Source organism: Leguminivora glycinivorella, chromosome 3, assembly GCF_023078275.1.
Source record: "Leguminivora glycinivorella isolate SPB_JAAS2020 chromosome 3, LegGlyc_1.1, whole genome shotgun sequence".
Taxonomy (NCBI): domain Eukaryota; kingdom Metazoa; phylum Arthropoda; class Insecta; order Lepidoptera; family Tortricidae; genus Leguminivora; species Leguminivora glycinivorella.
The window spans coordinates 9,441,935-9,460,361 of record NC_062973.1 but is presented as its reverse complement, the minus strand read 5'-3'; the positions used below and the strand labels follow the sequence as shown (position 1 = coordinate 9,460,361).

General features: G+C 35.9%; 1 protein-coding gene across 2 annotated transcripts; it reads left to right on the top strand.

The window, feature by feature from the left end:
* Nucleotides 1-564: 564 nt before the first annotated feature.
* On the top strand, nt 565-18,418 carry LOC125242590 (S-adenosylmethionine synthase). Of its 2 annotated transcripts, none has more exons than XM_048151376.1 (11): nt 565-716; nt 2,586-2,932; nt 3,253-3,330; nt 3,409-3,531; nt 3,707-3,816; nt 5,392-5,535; nt 6,720-6,806; nt 9,132-9,263; nt 10,765-10,947; nt 16,759-16,892; nt 17,289-18,418. In XM_048151376.1, the coding sequence occupies exons 2-11, from the start codon at nt 2,818-2,820 to the stop codon at nt 17,392-17,394; spliced, it is 1,212 nt and encodes a 403-aa protein (XP_048007333.1). In that variant the 5' UTR covers nt 565-716; nt 2,586-2,817; the 3' UTR covers nt 17,395-18,418. The 2 variants fall into 2 exon arrangements, with proteins under 2 accessions (XP_048007333.1, XP_048007332.1); XM_048151375.1 differs by lacking the exon at nt 3,707-3,816 and adding an exon at nt 4,519-4,631 and having other exon boundaries at nt 566-716.
* The last annotated feature ends 9 nt before the right edge of the window (nt 18,419-18,427 follow it).

Sequence of the window (18,427 nt, the reverse complement as noted above, 5' to 3'; positions counted from 1 at the left end):
CACACACACACACACACACACACACACACACACACGTACGCATGCGCTTTATATTATAGAAACTTAGTAATACTTAGTAATAACGTATTTACGTAAATGGAAGAGCGGTGCCTCCTAGCACAAGTTATTTCGTAAATAACTTAAAAGGAGACACCAGCCACTGTATTAATTGTACTTTTTTGAACAAATAAATAATTTTTGATTTTTTTGATTTTGATTTTAAAGCAATATGTGACATGTTTAACGATAAATATTTTTTGAGATTATGATTTCTCGTGCACTAAATGAAAAGTCGGTCTTAAAGTTTGTCAAACTGATGAACAGTTTTGTTTGCATCTTGTATAGTTGTTAAAAATATAAATTAATAAAATCTGTAAGTGTTAGTGTTTTTATAGATACATGGGTAGGCTAGAATCAACAATAGTTAAGCGTTGAACTCGATCTTGGCCTTTGCTTTATCTCTTAACAAAATATGCACGATTTTATCTAAAAGCACGATAGGTAGGTATTGCAAGCTATTTAAAGGAAGCGATGCAATCGAAACAATTTCAGTCTATGTTTGTCGCCGCAACGCGTACCATACCATTTCTCTGCGGTATAAAATACTTAAATTTGTTTCTGTGGAAGTGAACATATTATTAGTGAAACTTTTTGAAGTATTTACAAAGTTTTATTCATTACAGCACAAGTGATATAATCTTAAATGAAATTATAAGGTAATTTTAGGTTGTAGCAAGATGTTATTGATTTTAAGGCGATTGTGAATTTGTTAAACTAAGGTTGAACAAGGAGTGTTCGGCTTTATGAGCATTTTGCCGCCCTCGGTGAAGGAACGTCGATTAATTAAAAACATTACGTTTTTCATGGAAATACTAAGACAATAGACGGGCCAATCTTATGCATCTATCTATTTTTGAAATTTGGAAAAAAACATGCCTGCAGGCTGTTTGTTTTGTAGTCGATCTGTGGGAAGCAAATTTTGCTGCTAATCAATGTGTCCTGTGACTGTGACGTGAGCAGCATATTGTTTTCTTCTTTGTCTAATGGCCCCTGTACACACATGGCCAACGGTTCCACCAGCCCTTTGTGAAACTCCTTGGCCAAGATAAGAGCCGCTGTTTACACATTGGCGAACCAATCACTTGGCATTGGCTCTTCATGAAAGATGGACGTGGAATGAAAAAATCTAGGAAATTCTTGGTCATAGACGTTGTCAGAAAAAAAATATTAAAAAATAATAACCCCGTAGTAAAATTAAATTATTTGCAATATTAACAATTTTTTGAATATTCTGATAAGAACATTTATCTTTTTTAGGAAATACATTAAACATTTGCAAGGTTATTTTATTTCCTAAAATCTACACTATTATTGGCATAGATAAACTTATTATTTTCGTAAATATATCACTACTGTCCTCTCTGACGGCTGACGACCAACTGAATGAAGCGCCAACGTGTAAACGCAGTTGGCCATTGGCGCCAAGATCCTTTGATGTGTGGACAAAAAACCGACACGAATCGGTTGGCCGGCAAGCGCAAGCGCCAACTGCCAACTTACGGCCAAGTAGCCCTCTACACACATGGCCAAGGGGGTTGGTGGAACTGTTGGCCATGTGTGTACAGCGGCCATAAAAACTAATAGGTCTTGGCATAGAGTATATTGAATAGGGTCTTGGCACTAAAAAATGGCGCGAAATTCAAATTTTCTATGGGAAAAAGCTTCGCCCCTAAATTTTCAATAAACTTTTAAGTGTTAATATGACTCGTCGACGATTCCGCATGCGTTTTATGAAGGCAATTGCATATATTTTACGACAAGATTCGTTTAACCATCTATATATCAGGTAGGTATATGATATTAAGATAATAATATAAGCTGGAAAAAACAATAAAATAGTATGTATAGTACAATAAGAAGGTTTTATTTTATGAAAAATGTCAATTCATGCTTTTTTATGGAAGCGAATCCAAACGCGGTGATAAACTTCTATTAATTTTACATAGGTAATTAAGTTTTACCAGTCATTTCCCAAATGTTTTGTAAATGTAAGTAGGTACAAATTTTCTAATAGTTTTTGCTATGTAAGTACTTTACTTGTATAAAAATATTTAAAAATGATTTATTTATTATATCACGATTATATCAAACTAAATATTATGTTAAACATGGGCGGCAAAAGGCTTCCTACGCGAACACTCGGTTTACAAAAAAAGGCGCCATAGGAGTCTAGAAAGAAATCATTCAAAAATAAACTATTAGAAAATGTACACTTCTTATAATAGGTTGAGAGTGGATACAGAGCAAGAAAGTACTTACGTAATACAAGGGACTTCATTTTATTCCTGGATTTTCATTTAAGATTTAAGTAATCCGCCATTTTGTAAGAATACAGATAACGTCAAAATTACATGTGGTGTTTTTACAAATGAAAAGATTTTAATCACAAATTATCCCACAAACAGTTATGCATTTATACAGATGTTGAATTATGCGAAAATTGGTTTTTGAGAAGTAATTACCCTATTACGTTTAATATAGCAATTGTCTAATTTATGATTTTGTTGCCTTTCATTTTCTTACAGGTCAAGAAAAACATTTCATAAAAGTCAAAACAAACTATTTTGGCCAATTACAACACTTCGATCTGTCAGCTGTAAGCAGCGCGTCATCGCTTCTCATTGGTCATTATTTGCGTCTCTGTCGCGCCGCTCCGACCTTATAAATATCAGCGCGAACTCGCGCCGGACCTCTTTTCCACAGTGTTAATTCAGGGGGTTTTAGTCGGGTTATTTTGTGAGCTAACTCTTATTCAGAATGCCGGAAACTTCAAAAATGAATGGATATACAAAAACTAACGGACACAGTTATGATATGGAAGATGGATCAGTGTTTCTTTTCACCTCCGAATCGGTTGGTGAGGGTCATCCAGGTTAGTTTCAAATCTCCAATATCAAATGCTGCAGGAATCATGTTACTCGAAAGATGGCCGCCCTAGGCATGTGCGCAGATAATTTATAAAATATCAATGCTGGGCTAGCTAGAAACATGTTAATTACAATTCAGCCACATAAAGACTGCTATTGGGTTCCATGGTTCCTGGCGATTACTATGTTACATCATGGGCCGCACACAATTACATTTGTCAAAATAGTCGCAACACGTGGTCCGAGCCAAACAATGATGAAATGAACTATCAATTTGTGGGTTTACTGTAAAAGCATGAATTTTACAGGTCTTATTTCGTTTCAGATAAAATGTGCGATCAAATAAGTGACGCGATTCTTGACGCGCATTTAAGACAAGATCCGGACGCAAAAGTAGCATGCGGTGAGTGCATTATCGATTTTTGCAAAGTGTTTGTTTGAAGTATCGTGAATGTTTACTAACAAGTGCTACATTTAACAGAAACTGTGACAAAAACTGGGATGGTCTTGCTGTGCGGCGAAATCACCTCTAAAGCCAATGTAGACTATCAGAAGGTAGTCAGAGAAACCGTCAAACACATTGGCTACGATGACTCATCTAAAGGTAAGCATAAATCTTCAATATCCTCGAAATATTGTCATTATAGAAGCAGACACATAGTGCTGGCAACATGCCAGATACTGAACAAAATGTCTAAATGTCCATTAAAATCTAGAATCTCATTAAAAATGTATGTTTATATTATTTGAAACCTGAACTATTATTTCCTGCACAATAGGTTTTGATTGGCGTACACTAAACTTATTACTGGCTATTGAGGAACAAAGTCCAAATATTGCAAAAGCGTTTGAAGATAGAGAAGAAATTGATCTGGGGGCAGGAGATCAGGTATAAATTCTACATGAGCCTGTTGCACGAAAGAATTATGGGTTTCAAACAGAACGCTGGACTACCATAAATTGGCTAGTATTAAGTGCATGCTTAAATATTTGCAAGAGTTTATGTAAAACTTGCATTTTTGGCTGGCATAAAGTCCAAAAGGGCAATTTTCATTACATTAAATTAGTATAAACAATGTCAACAAGACAGCCAAAAGTTGCAATTTTTTGCCTAAAATTTACAGGATTCATAATATTACTTAAAAAAATACTACTGTTATAACCCGTGACTATAAAAAGGCTAACAGATTACTAGTAAGCTGGACCATATCAACCTGTCAGTTATTAGATGTGGTTAGCTTATGCAATTAACGGACAAGCTGATATTGTCAGGCAAACTGGATAACTGTTTGCTCCTTTATGTTACAATTTCATCAAAACTTTAAAACTTACCATTTGCATTGGAATCCCCACTCATACTTAGGATTATTGCATCAGAAAAATGAGAAAAAAATCAACATATTTCAATTTATTTCATCATACTTTTGGGTCCCTTACATTTGGCAGGTTAAACAGAACAAATGTCTTTAGGGATCATCCCCATACATTTGTCACGTTATCCCTTTAACAGAAGTATGAAATGTCGTAATATATGGATTTAATTATAGTGTAGTAATCATAAATATTATACTAATGGGCATGTTGGGACCAGGCTTTGATTACAAGACATGCAGCGTAATGTTGGCGCTTGACCAGCAGTCTCCGAACATTGCTGCAGGAGTGCATGAGAACAGAAATGACGAAGAAGTAGGAGCTGGTGATCAGGTAACTGTCCCTCTCCATTTCACCTGGTCTCATTTTCATACTGCACTTTTCACCCCATTACAAGTTACATGTTTGTGGACACTAGACAAGTCTCTTTCTATTAGCGTCCATGAATGGCTCAAAACCTCAGTATGGTACTAACAGTTAATGTGGTCATAAATGGTATATCATAAACTTGCTCAACATTGCCTAACTTTGCGCAATATTGTGTTAAAATAAAAAGTAAAGTTGACCACCAAGTTGTTACCACTGGGAATTAATTTTCCGATCATTTGCAAGGTGGGAAAAAAATGCCTTTTTTTACTTTTGATATAAATAAATAGATAGCAATTTGTGTAAAAAATACTCTTTGTTAGGTTTTTTTTTACCAGACAACCTTGAGAATGACAAGCAATCTTGAGAAAAAAATGTAGTAATACATTATGATCACACTTTTCAGTTAGTACCATGTTTTGTTTTAGTATAATCTTCACCATGAGTCATGACATCCATCTTAGTCATTTTTGGGTAACCATTAATTTTAGGAAAAAATTGTGGATACCATTGCAAACATTAAAAGTAAAGTTTGGCATGTAATAAAACAACTAAAAAGTTAAAAAAACAATGAGTGCAATATTTGTTTGAGTTTTTTTTTATTTTTTAGAAGAATATTAATAAATAATCTTCCTAACATTTTCTAGCATCTGTTTTACTGCGAAGTATTTTTGATTATATATTATAATACATTGTACAATGTATATTTAAAAATAGATTTTTTTAGGGCCTAATGTTTGGCTATGCGACAGATGAAACTGAAGAATGCATGCCACTGACAGTGGTCCTCGCACACAGACTAAACCAGAAGATTGCAGACTTGAGGCGAAACGGGGAGTTCTGGTGGGCTCGCCCGGACTCCAAAACTCAGGTAATATCTCATATCCTTGTTTATTTTATGTGAAAACAACTCTTGCGGGCTGAAAGATGATCCTAAAATGATCACGATATATTTTATATTTGTCTTGATATTTTAGAATAGAAAAAAATTGTACTGTACAGTACAATATAAAATATAAGTGTAAGGTATAATTTTAAATGTGATTCTAGGTGATTGTAATGCTCCATGCATACAAACTGGCAATTGGGCCATTTTCTTCTGAAATTTCAACATAAATTCTGATACCTTCCTTATTGTGTATGAAACATAAGTACTAAGTAACATTGTACCACAAATAAATAAATAATCTATAAATAATTATTTAAATGGGTTTTTAATAAAACTTATGATATGACTGAACCTCATCCACTAAAGTTAATATATTGATGAAAGAGTCTTCTTAACCAAGTACTTCATTTGTTGTGCATAAATCGTTGTTCCTTATCAACTAAAACACGTTCTCTAAAGCTTTATTCAAAAGTTATTGCTGAGAGATCTCCTTGCCAAGAGATCAAATGACAAAACACGCCAGCAATATCGTTCATGGGTACCTCAATAACGATCAAGTGATAAAATTGACACCGTCTGCTAGCTCGTTGATCAAATTCATTTGTGGAACAAGACCACCACGTTTCAATTTTACTCCATTTGTTGATGTAACGAATTGATCGTTATTTAACCTTTTGAGAGCAGTCTGGTAAGAACGAGACGCGAGGCAAGTTGACGTAATTTAGCGATTAAATAAAATTGCAAGTATTATACCTAGAATACTTAGATAGATAGATATTTATTTACATACGTGTATAAACTTGCACCTATATTCACAAAAGGAACATATGGAACTGCAAAAATTTCAGTGTCACTTAGCAGTTAACTGAAAATGATGATATTAAACAATGTCTCAATGTTTCCAAATAACATAATTTCACAAAAAGAAAATTTAAATCGGGTAGGCTTGTTGAGCAGGCGTGTAATGTATTCATTGCATTATGTAGGGAGCAACGTGTTTTCTATTGCATTTCTTATCTACCTCTTAGCTCTAATTAGCATTCTATCTTATGCCCAAGTAGGTATTCTGGTAATATTGTAGACATTATGATAATATCTGCTATATTGAATTATTTGTTATTATTTAATAATATCAACGTATTGTTTTACATGAGAGTAATTTCCAGGTGACCTGCGAGTATATCTTCGCTGGCGGCGCGACAGTTCCACAGAGGGTCCACACTGTCGTCGTTTCTCTGCAGCACTCTGAAAAGGTTACTATTTTTTTCTTACCTCATACCAAGAGATATTTACAGCAATTTTTACTGCCTAAGAGCAGCACAACGTGCTATGGACAGCCGCGAATTGATCGAACGACCTCTTTGGAGACACATATTCGTAATCAACTGATCATGATCATCCAAATTATACACATTCTAATTCAAACTTAAACATATCTCAATTATTATTATTAGGTTTGGATTGGATATGACAATGTTAAAATTGACCGTCTTTTTTTTTATTCTTATTCAATTAAAAGTTCATATTAGGACATTTTTATAGGAGATTAAGAATATTTTTGCTGAATGCGTTGCACTCACTCCAATACATGCGTGGGCGTATAAGATAAATTTAACGTTCTGTAATAGTCAATTATCTCCGCATATAATATTATTCATACTTATTCGTATGCTTATGATTTAATGCTGTGTAATCAAAATAATTGCAGACATCTTATAAATCCTTGTTGGAATTATTAAAACTAGTTAAAAAAAAAAAATTTAATCTGTTTATTTCTAAGAAACGTACATGCATTTATAATATAGGTACTTAACTGCTAATCTTAAATTGAAAAGATTATTTGAGTTAAGGAGTCTAGTTACATATGAATTGTTATTTATTTTATTTATAGTTAATGGATGTAATGCGGAAGTATGGCGCTTAATTGACCTTCCTGATAACATTTTATACGACGCAAAAATGTCTGATAGATAATATTTTGCATCAGGCAGAGACTTGGTAAATAACCTAACCACAAAATTAAACATATTTTAAAATTAAAGGAAAAATGGAAAAATTCACACCTTCGGCAGGACTCGAACCTGCGACCTTTGGCCTTGCCGGGGCCAAAGAAAAATAAATAGATTTAGAAAGGCCAAAGGTCGCAGGTTCGAGTCCTGCCGGAGGTGTGAATTTTTCCATTTTTCCTTTAATTTAAAAATATGTAAAATCGCTCGCAGACGTTTCTGCATGATAAAAAGCAAATTCACAAAATTAAAATTTAGAAAAAAAAAACCCCGACATAGCGGATCGATTTTCATGAAACATGGCTAAGAACACTTCCGACTAACTCAGCTTTCAAACAAAAAAAAACTAGATCTAAATCGGTTCATCCTGTAGGGAGCTACGATGCCACAAACAGACAAACACGTCAAACTTATAACACCCCGTCGTTTTTGCGTCAGGGATTAAAATGAGTAGATATTACAAAGTAGCAACATCGTCCCCAACATGCCGTCCCTTTCAAATCAATACATGTTTACAATCAAACTAGAAGGACTCGTATGTGAAATGTGTTTGTAGCAATCAAGCGAAAGTGTATCATATTATTATATTATTTATATAAAATCCTGTTTACAGTTAATTATACGACCATAAGCGAAACTATCCAAGTAGCGAGAGATATCACGCGCGTGTATAAGTTCAACAAAACCTTTATAACGAATTGATTAGCTAGCTTGATAAATAAATTATTCATACGTCTGTGACGTGAAGATAAGGTTGCAAACGCATGTAGTTACGTCAGTTTCTTAGCTTATCTGGCATCACTTGAAACCATGCTACGGCGTGGGAGTTCGCCTGAAGTGTATCGACAGTATGTGTGCACGTTATGTACCTCGTGCTTTGACTAGATTTATTTTAAAATAATTCGTAAGAAACTATTATACTAAAATCATTCAAGTTGACTTATATTTTATTTTGAGAGGTTTATAAATATTAAATATTTATTTTTGTTTACTCTATGATGAAGAAACTTAACTTTTATTCAATATTCTGTGAAATTCGGTGCGAGAACTGTTATTTATTACTTTCCCATGCTTAACGCCTTATGTACATGTTTGGCACAACATTAATATACAAAGCCTAATATACTACACATATTTAGTGCATAATCATATTACTTATCTATCTATACCTAATGGTTCTACCATTGTTATTTAAAATTGATGTGTCTAATTAATTCATAAATTAAAATACGCTGAATATTGCAATGACTTTTTACACAAGAAACAAAACAAAAATCAGAGGTAACAGGTGTCACTTAAGAGGGTCGATCTCAGACAGTCTTGAACAAATAGAACGCAAAATGCCTACAATATTTTTTTCGTTTATCTTAACTTTATAGCGTTATCGACGGAGCCCCGCTTCCGCGGGGCTCATATTATGTACAAATTGACCTAATTTGACAAAATTGAAGATAACCTAACGAACGTAACCTACCTATTAAAAAAAGTGTTCATTTTACTTTCTAGACCGTTTGCAATATAGACTCGTGCAACTCTTATACGCATTACTTACTAGATAAAATTAATGTGTAGATAACTCTGGAGACGCTGCGAGAGGAAATCAGGGAGAAAGTCATCAAGGAAGTGATCCCCGCCCAGTACCTCGATGAGAGAACCGTCGTGCACATCAACCCCTGCGGACTCTTCATCATCGGAGGACCACAGGTAATCTTTCATTTCTTTGAAAATTAAAAAAATGCATTTTTTATTTTTGTTATGGTGGACTAATATTAGACACAATTTTTTGACAGTGGGTTACCATTACCATGTTAGTATAGAGCAGTACAACACCAACTTGTTATTAAGAAAAAAAGAATCTGGTCTTAGGAATTAAGATAATCATTTGGTAAAGGTTAGGTCTTGCTTTTGGCTAGAATTTTTTATTCTTATTGTGATCTGTTATCGAAACATGTGTTGCTGTTATAGAATGCTATCTGGGGCCCATTTCTCGAAAGTTATTGGTCTAATAATATTAACTAGTGTGTTGTCATGGCAATCCATACGATTTGACAGTTCGTGGACTAATATAATATCGTTCGAGAAATGGGCCCTTGGAAAAGCTAGTCTTAATTATCTTTTTTAAGGCACTCCTTGATTATGAGATGAGTCGTGTAGTAGGTGATTGTATTATCGTAATCACAATACAATACAACTTGTTTTGCTGACTTCTTCTGAATTTAATGATAAAATTGTACGCGGACGTGATATAACATTTCCGTGTAAGGTTTCATAACAACATTTGAATTATCTGTATCAGACATACAATGTTATGATTATGACCTATGACTATACCTACTTAAATATTTTTTGCCAATTGTTTTTAAAGTGGATAGTTATGTTTGCACAGCTTAGTCCTTGTTTCTTTTGATTGAAAACTTATGAATTATGTAGTTGGTAATGTTTTTGAATTAAAAAAATAGTACATTACGATACAAGTGCGTAAAAAAGGAAGTTCGAAACGAGTGGCGATAAATTAAAACACGACCGAAGGGAGTGTTTTAAATCGACACGAGTTACGAATTTCCTTTTCGCACGTGTATCGTACGACGTTTTTCAGTACAGATGAGCCTCTGAAGTTTCGACCTGGCATATAATGAACCACTTCTCGAACGAGTGCGTAAAAAAACGACCATCTGTACTGAAAAATACATTACAGCACTTAAACTTCAAAACCGCACTATGTAGATTTAGCATAAATTAACAGGTCAAGATAAGCTATATCCCTCGCATTTGGAGCATTCCATGAGAAGGTCTACCAATGTCCCGTACAAACGCGAATTTTCTCAAAATTGTCTGGGGTAAAAAGGGTCTTTTTCTGAGGTAATGTGCAGAATTATGCAGAACTGATAGCATGATTTGAACGCCGAAAAAAAATCACAACACGAAACATGCGTTTATACGGGACAGCCCGTGGACTGCTCAAGTGCTCATATTTTGCTAATTTTGCAAAAAAGAAATAAATTTTGCGCCACTACTACTCTACTAATTAAAGCAGACTTAAAGAGTCCAATGTCTCTTCTACGAATTCTTGTAATTTTTTGTATCTTTTTCTTTGAGGATACATGAGGTGGCCTTAAGTAATGAAACAACGAAAACTTAATGTATTGGTCGAAAGAGAAGCAAAAGAAACTGGTATCATTAATGATTCTTTTTCGACTTATTCCAGTCTGACGCTGGCCTGACGGGTCGTAAGATCATCGTGGACACGTACGGCGGGTGGGGCGCGCACGGCGGCGGCGCGTTCTCCGGCAAGGACTTCACGAAGGTGGACCGCTCCGCCGCCTACGCCGCGCGCTGGGTCGCCAAGTCGCTCGTCAAGGCTGGCCTCTGCCGCCGCTGCATGGTGCAGGTGAGCTCCGATCCGACTATGCGCTCCTGGTGCCGTAGCCGAATGGCATTTCTGCGACGCGAAACGAAAACGAAACGCCGCGAAAGGTAGTCTGGCTCTGTCGCGCCATTACACAAGAGCGATAGAGATAATTATATGTCTACGAGCGTTGCGTTTCGTGGGCGTTTGTGCCATTCGGCTACGTAGGGTACGGGTATTATGTATGATAGAAAACGCCAAAGACCTGGAAACGAGTCGCTCGTCTAGTGCGGCCTCTGCTGCCGCTGCATGGTGCAAGTGAGCTCTTCAACCGTTATTTAGCCTTGTTATCTAGCTGAGACGATACCGCCAGCACGTCGAAAACGCTAAAGCCGTGGAAAAAGCTACTTACCTCCGCTCCAAAAAGCTTCTATCATCTGCTAAATGACCCACAGGGCAAGAACATTCATATTACACGTTTGTCTCTGACGTTGCGACACTTGCGACGCTGCTCGCTCTTCTTGGCTCGATCAAGCGCTTACGCTCAGTACCGAACGAAATGGCAATTTCAATCTCACAGAAATATGAAAGTGTATAGACACATAATTTTGGGGAAAAGTAGTTAGAATGCAATAATTATTTGCTATACTGTGATCCGAGTGACTTCAGCACTGCATATTTTCTATTTCGATGTAACCACCAGAAGGAGTGCCAATGGGTGTTGCCGACTATTTTCATTTAAATAGTCATTATAGTCAACAATAAAAGCAATGCCAATTTACATAGTAATTATACACATAATTCCTGCAATTAGAATTAGCATTTTTATTATGTTATTTGTTTAACACGCAATATCGTAGGTTAGAATAAAGTATATTCACAAAGAAAACTGAGATAACATCTCAGATACGGATCTATTTGTGTACAAAAAATAGTTAATTAATGGAGATCCTATCTAAATCTTCTGATACACATCTTCAATATCATAAATTATACTTTTATACCAAGCATTGTACCAAGCTAAAACTTCATTGTTATATGTATGTTTGTACTGACACTAAAATATGAGCCTCCAACCAAGATTTGCAACAACGCGGACTTGAATACTTATTTATTATTTTGGTTCGACGCGTTATTTCGTAGACTAAGGATACATCTTAGCAAAGAGGATCGAGTATTATAGAAAGTTACTGTCGAAGTAAAATGTGTAATCACAGTACATAGACTGCCATCTCTTGACACAGGCTTAAAACTTTTGAACCTCAGTTTTGACAATTTGGCCCATATTCTTAGCTTGATATGTTTTAAAATGTCAAATATTAATATTAGCGCCGTCTAGCTGAGCGTACCCCAAAGGTGTAATGCCATCTTGGCCACCGTACTTTTTTCTGTATGGTACTGAGGTACGTTTTTTTCTTAGACTTTATCTGTCTATACGGAGTTATATATATCTTTGATCTTAGTCATTCATATGATTCATAAGTCATAACTTTTGAGATTACATCAGGAGATATCCTTTTGCATGCGAAGAAGTGTCTGACAGCAATTTTCCTTATTTTATTAGGGATGACTTTGAGATAACATCTAAGATAGACAGATATGTTTGCATACAAAGAAAAGAGATTCTATCATCATATTTTAATCATGTACCTACCGTAAATTAGATATTTTTTGATCTCATTTGATAGCATCAAGTCTTATTTATCTGTACTTTCGACCTGATTATTATCAGGATCACATCTAGGATATGTATTGATGAATCAGAGCATAATTATGTAATGAGTTCCTATCAACGTTATTCTAGGACTGGTAGTTAGTGGGCTCAATATATTCATATACGTTTACGTTGGTATGTCGCCATTATTATTTTTTATTATTTGCTCGTTCGCGGGTTCGTGTCCCGGCATACGACCGCTCAAGCGTCTTTGAAACCCTTCCAGAGCATTAATATTAAGTAGCCGGGCACACCGACCGCGGCAAGTCGCGAGGCATTTGCCTCGCGCGGCAAATGTGCTATGTAGACTTGTCTCGGTCGAGGAAAGTGCGCGCGTTTTAGACGTTTGCCGTGCGAGTTATTTGCCTCGCGACAGTTATATATATCTTTGATCTTAGTCATTCATATGATTCATAAGTCATAACTTTTGAGATTACATCAGGAGATATCCTTTTGCATGCGAAGAAGTGTCTGACAGCAATTTTCCTTATTTTATTAGGGATGACTTTGAGATAACATCTAAGATAGACAGATATGTTTGCAAACAAAGAAAAGAGATTCTATCATCAAATTTTAATCATGTACCTATCGTAAATTAGATATTTTTTGATCTCATTTGATAGCATCAAGTCTTATTTATCTGTACTTTCGACCTGATTATTATCAGGATCACATCTAGGATAGGGTATTGATGAATCAGAGCATAATTATTTTATGAGTTCCTATCAACGTTATTCTAGGACTGGTAGTTAGTGGGCTCAATATATTCATATACGTTTACGTTGGTATGTCGCCATTATTATTTTTTATTATTTGCTCGTTCGCGGGTTCGTGTCCCGGCATACGACCGCTCAAGCGCCTTTGAAACCCTCCCAGAGCATTAATATTAAGTAGCCGGGCACACCGACCGCGGCAAGTCGCGAGGCATTTGCCTCGCGCGGCAAATGTGCTATGTAGACTTGTCTCGGTCGAGGAAAGTGCGCGCGTTTTAGACGTTTGCCGTGCGAGTTATTTACCTCGCGACAGTTATATATATCTTTGATCTTAGTCATTCATATGATTCATAAGTCATAACTTTTGAGATTACATCAGGAGATATCCTTTTGCATGCGAAGAAGTGTCTGACAGCAATTTTCCTTATTTAATTAGGGATGACTTTGAGATAACATCTAAGATAGACAGATATGTTTGCAAACAAAGAAAAGAGATTCTATCATCAAATTTTAATCATGTACCTATCGTAAATTAGATATTTTTTGATCTCATTTGATAGCATCAAGTCTTATTTATCTGTACTTTCGACCTGATTATTATCAGGATCACATCTAGGATAGGGTATTGATGAATCAGAGCATAATTATTTTATGAGTTCCTATCAACGTTATTCTAGGACTGGTAGTTAGTGGGCTCAATATATTCATATACGTTTACGTTGGTATGTCGCCATTATTATTTTTTATTATTTGCTCGTTCGCGGGTTCGTGTCCCGGCATACGACCGCTCAAGCGCCTTTGAAACCCTCCCAGAGCATTAATATTAAGTAGCCGGGCACACCGACCGCGGCAAGTCGCGAGGCATTTGCCTCGCGCGGCAAATGTGCTATGTAGACTTGTCTCGGTCGAGGAAAGTGCGCGCGTTTTAGACGTTTGCCGTGCGAGTTATTTACCTCGCGACATGCCTCGCCTAGTATAGACCCGGCTATTGATTAATTATTTCTTAAGAGGCCGTCAATATCAAAAAGTAGAAAATCGTAAAATTGGTAGTTTTCTACGTCCGGTTTTAGTTTCAGTATATACTTATTGATAAGAAAAGCACTTGTTTTAAACAGCGCGTATTCTTATCTACAAAATCAGTAGTTAACATCAAGGAAAAGTTACTCCCTGAATTAATTATGATTTTTTTCCTTACGCTAGTTTAAGAAAACCCGCAAATAGTGCTCACGTCTGAGTGAGCTGAGCTCAATTTTGTATACTTTAGGCTGCTAAAATTGATGCTGTCGCATTACTTATATCCTAAACTAAAAATTCAGTAGTTTACATGTGTGTTATCATGCTACTAAAATACAGTAAATGGAAGTTAAACGACATCAATATTTGTCTAAAAATACTTCGAATCAAATGGCAATTACTTCGAAAACCTTTTAGGCAAACAAAAGGCTTTCTTGATAATTATAAACTTTAAGTATGTGTATGCAAAATAGTGTGTAATACAAATCAGGAAACACTTCCAATTTTAGATACATACTTACTTAAAGTTGTAACTAAAATGCGGTCGGCCCCTGTCGGCATCTTCATAAATTTGAATATGTACGACCGTGTTTTAGTTTTAAAATAATGTTATTTTATAAGCTAGATAACTGGACTACAGAATTATTACCTTTTCATATTTTTCCTTACAAAGAGAACGAATAAAATCAATGTTGAATATAAACTTTCGTAAATTTTCCATACAAACGTCAAAACTGCGAACAGATTCTATTGAGTCAGACGCCCGATCGGGCTCGTTCGGAGCGGACGTGTCGCCAAATTTGCTCCAATGACATTTGTTTTTGACACTGGAAATCATATACGGATACAAAAAGATTGCCAGTGCTATGAATGTATTCAAAAGTAATAAGGTAAATAAATATCGTCACGTCTAAAAGAGTCTCAGTTTAAAATCGGTTTTTTTTGTGTTGTTTACTACTTATTATTGTTGAGTAATAAAAAAATATATGTAACTTTAATACAATGATAAGAAATATAGGTATTTTTTGTCTTCTAAACTTTATTAAAATGAAAGAGTTTTAAAATTAATTTTAACTCGTTGGAATTTATTTTCATTATACTGGTCACATTATTTAGTGTGTCAGTGTGTGTAACATTCTCTTTCGCGAAGAGACATTCAGTGTGGCGTATGAAAAAACTAACAGAACTAATCATTATAATTATATTCTATAAACGATTATTTACGTAAATGGCGAAATTATTAATTGTAATAATATATTATCTTATCACAAAATTGTTCTGTATGACTTACCTTCTTACGTTCAATATAATTTTTAAATGGTGTTTGCACACGGGGCACGTAACCTTAGATTCAGACAACTTTAACTAAATTTTGAAAATTATTATTTTAATGAAGAATTCTATATATGGCAACAACTTTACATGTAAACTGACTGTCAACCTCTGTTCATACATAACCTCAACCTTCATCTCAGTGCATTTATAACGGATGTTATAATGGCTAAACCGATCAGGAACAGTGAATTATTTTAATTCATTCGGAAAAGGGTTTAACCATTTATAATTAGAATAAACGAAGCACTGTTTTTTTACACCAGAGTTGTTTTGATTTTATATGGTGTTTGCACAAATTTATTTTGAAAAATAATCGGAGTCAATTCGTGTGAGATGGTAACACTAAATTCACACTGTCCGCAATCTAAACACGCGGCAGTGTGTCAAGCCAAGTTCAAGTAACCGAACTGGCAGACAACATCGTGTGTAATATTACACGAACTATTTGGAGCCTCTATGGGCGTCCTCACAACAAAAACTATTTCACATAAACGTCTTAAATTTGGCTCTTATATTGATATTTGTGACATACATATTATGTGCCTGTCGTGATTGTTTCACCGGATGGTCTGATCGGAAGATTAGACCATTTCGTTGGATCTCCTTCTTGTTTATGTCTTATTATTTGTAACGTTTATTTTGTGTGTGTGTTAACGAATAAATTAATTATATTCTATTCTATTATAAAAGTTATAAGAAATGATATTTTATGTCATCAATTGTCATAAAACATTTTGAGGACTGCCATTGAATTTGGCACCCGTTTAGATCTCACTGCTTTTGTCGTTGACGCCAACAACCAAGGCATATATAATATTGAACTTGGCTCATATTTCCCTTTTTTGGTTTTGATGGGATTTTAACGTTACAACTGATCTTCAGTGAAACTATAGACCTGTCTTAAGTTCCTCTCACTTAGGTCACTGACCTCTTCCAGTAAATTGCGGTAGTGTGCGAAAAGTATGTTGGTGAGTGTGACGTGCGTTAGTGTGTGTAAATGGGGTAATTTGACAGATACTGAATTTTTACCCATCGTGACGGGCTCTTAAAATTCTAATGAGGTATTTTCCGTTCCAGGTTGCATACGCCATCGGCGTGGCCGAGCCGCTGTCCATCACGGTGTTCGACTACGGCACGTCGCACAAGACACAGCAGGAGCTGCTTCGCATCGTGCAGAAGAACTTCGATCTGCGGCCCGGCAAAATCGTCAAGTGAGTTATTTCTTTTAATCCTTTTGTAATACAATTTGATTCAAATCACACGTTACGTAGGACCGCCAAGCTAATGAAACTGCAGAAGTTTTATGTCGTACGCTTTCAATTTCGTATGCAATTACTGGCACGTTCGCCAACATCTGTAAACTTAAGATCAAGTTTCATCTGTGAACTTAAGAAATGTGATGTGTGTAGTAGGTCTGAGATGACGTTAATTTCTTTACATGGTAATAGGTAACCTAGATTCTCCAGGCATTTGACATTTTATACCACGAAATGCATTCCCGCGCACTGTATGGAAATAAGATGGTACAATTGACTAAACATGAAGTGAATTAGGCAATGATTTTTACATACCTAGTTATTAATGCGTATGTGTAATCTTGTTTCCAGGGAGCTAAACCTCAGAGCGCCGATATACCAGAAGACCAGCACCTACGGGCACTTCGGCCGAGAGGGCTTCCCGTGGGAGAATCCCAAGCCGCTTGTCGTAGAATGACTTCAGACCTGAGCTCTAGAACATTGTACATATTCCACCATATAACACTTAATCTACGTGTGTCTTAGCGAGGGCGCCGAGTATCGCTCATGTCTCTCTATAGAGGTTTATGTTTCGCGACTTTAATCTCGCCTGTGGAACCCGCGTTCCAACGGCGACGTTACACTCGCCGGATTCAGTGTAATTATTAAGTATTCATTAGATTAGACACATTAGACACGTAGGTTTAACACGGTACCGTCATATCTGAATTTAAGTTAGTTCAGGGGTTCGACCGGGCAGTTCTATCGTTTAAGATATCAATCTTCGCTTCGGGTTGAGGAAATTGTGATTTTTTTTTAATATGTATGCCGTACCTAATTGATGAATTATGCCAGTGCAAACTATGATTTTTAAATGTTATTTTACTTAAAAGGTGGACTGCCTTATAATCTCGAATGTTTTCATTGTGAGCTTTATGATGTAAGTGCTATGATTGCCGGTAGAGTAGACTACTTCCCTGGAGGCGTCACAGCGGCGCGGCCGACCGAGTCGGCTCTCGCTCGCTGCAAATACAGTTCTGCGCGGAGGCGTATTCGCCATTTATTATTAAGTTATAGCTATTTAATTTAAGTGTCAGTGAACTGCCGGCTATTGATGAATTATTATTTAGCCAATTATTGTTGGCGCGGCGTACCGCGCAGAACGATTTGTGTTGTGTTTCCGAAAAGGAAAGGAAAGGAGCCATTTTGAAAGCACACCGACAAGCCCAGGGCAGTAGTGCACTGTGCATTTACCACGTTATGATTATTCCGCCGGTAGGCTTAATTAGACGCAATCCTAACCGTACGTTTTATGACATTAGAATTTAGAATTTTAACTATTCGTAGGTCGGTTAGTGAGTATTGTGGATTATATACGTTTTGATCTGTTTCGACCCGTTAAAGTTTCTAATTGACTTACTGTGGAATATCGATTTATCAGATTGTGAAATTTAACTAATATTAAAATTGTGTTCTCCCGGCACATTATCGGGATTTGAAAAGGTGTTTTA

Bases quoted from the DNA above. Each gene is read 5' to 3' on its own strand.
- LOC125242590 (XM_048151375.1), top strand. From the start codon at position 2,818: ATGCCGGAAACTTCAAAAATGAATGGATATACAAAAACTAACGGACAC. The intron at 6,807-9,131 runs GTTACTATTTTT...ATTAATGTGTAG, and splicing joins CTCTGCAGCACTCTGAAAAG to ATAACTCTGGAGACGCTGCG. The intron at 9,264-10,764 runs GTAATCTTTCAT...GACTTATTCCAG, and splicing joins TCATCATCGGAGGACCACAG to TCTGACGCTGGCCTGACGGG.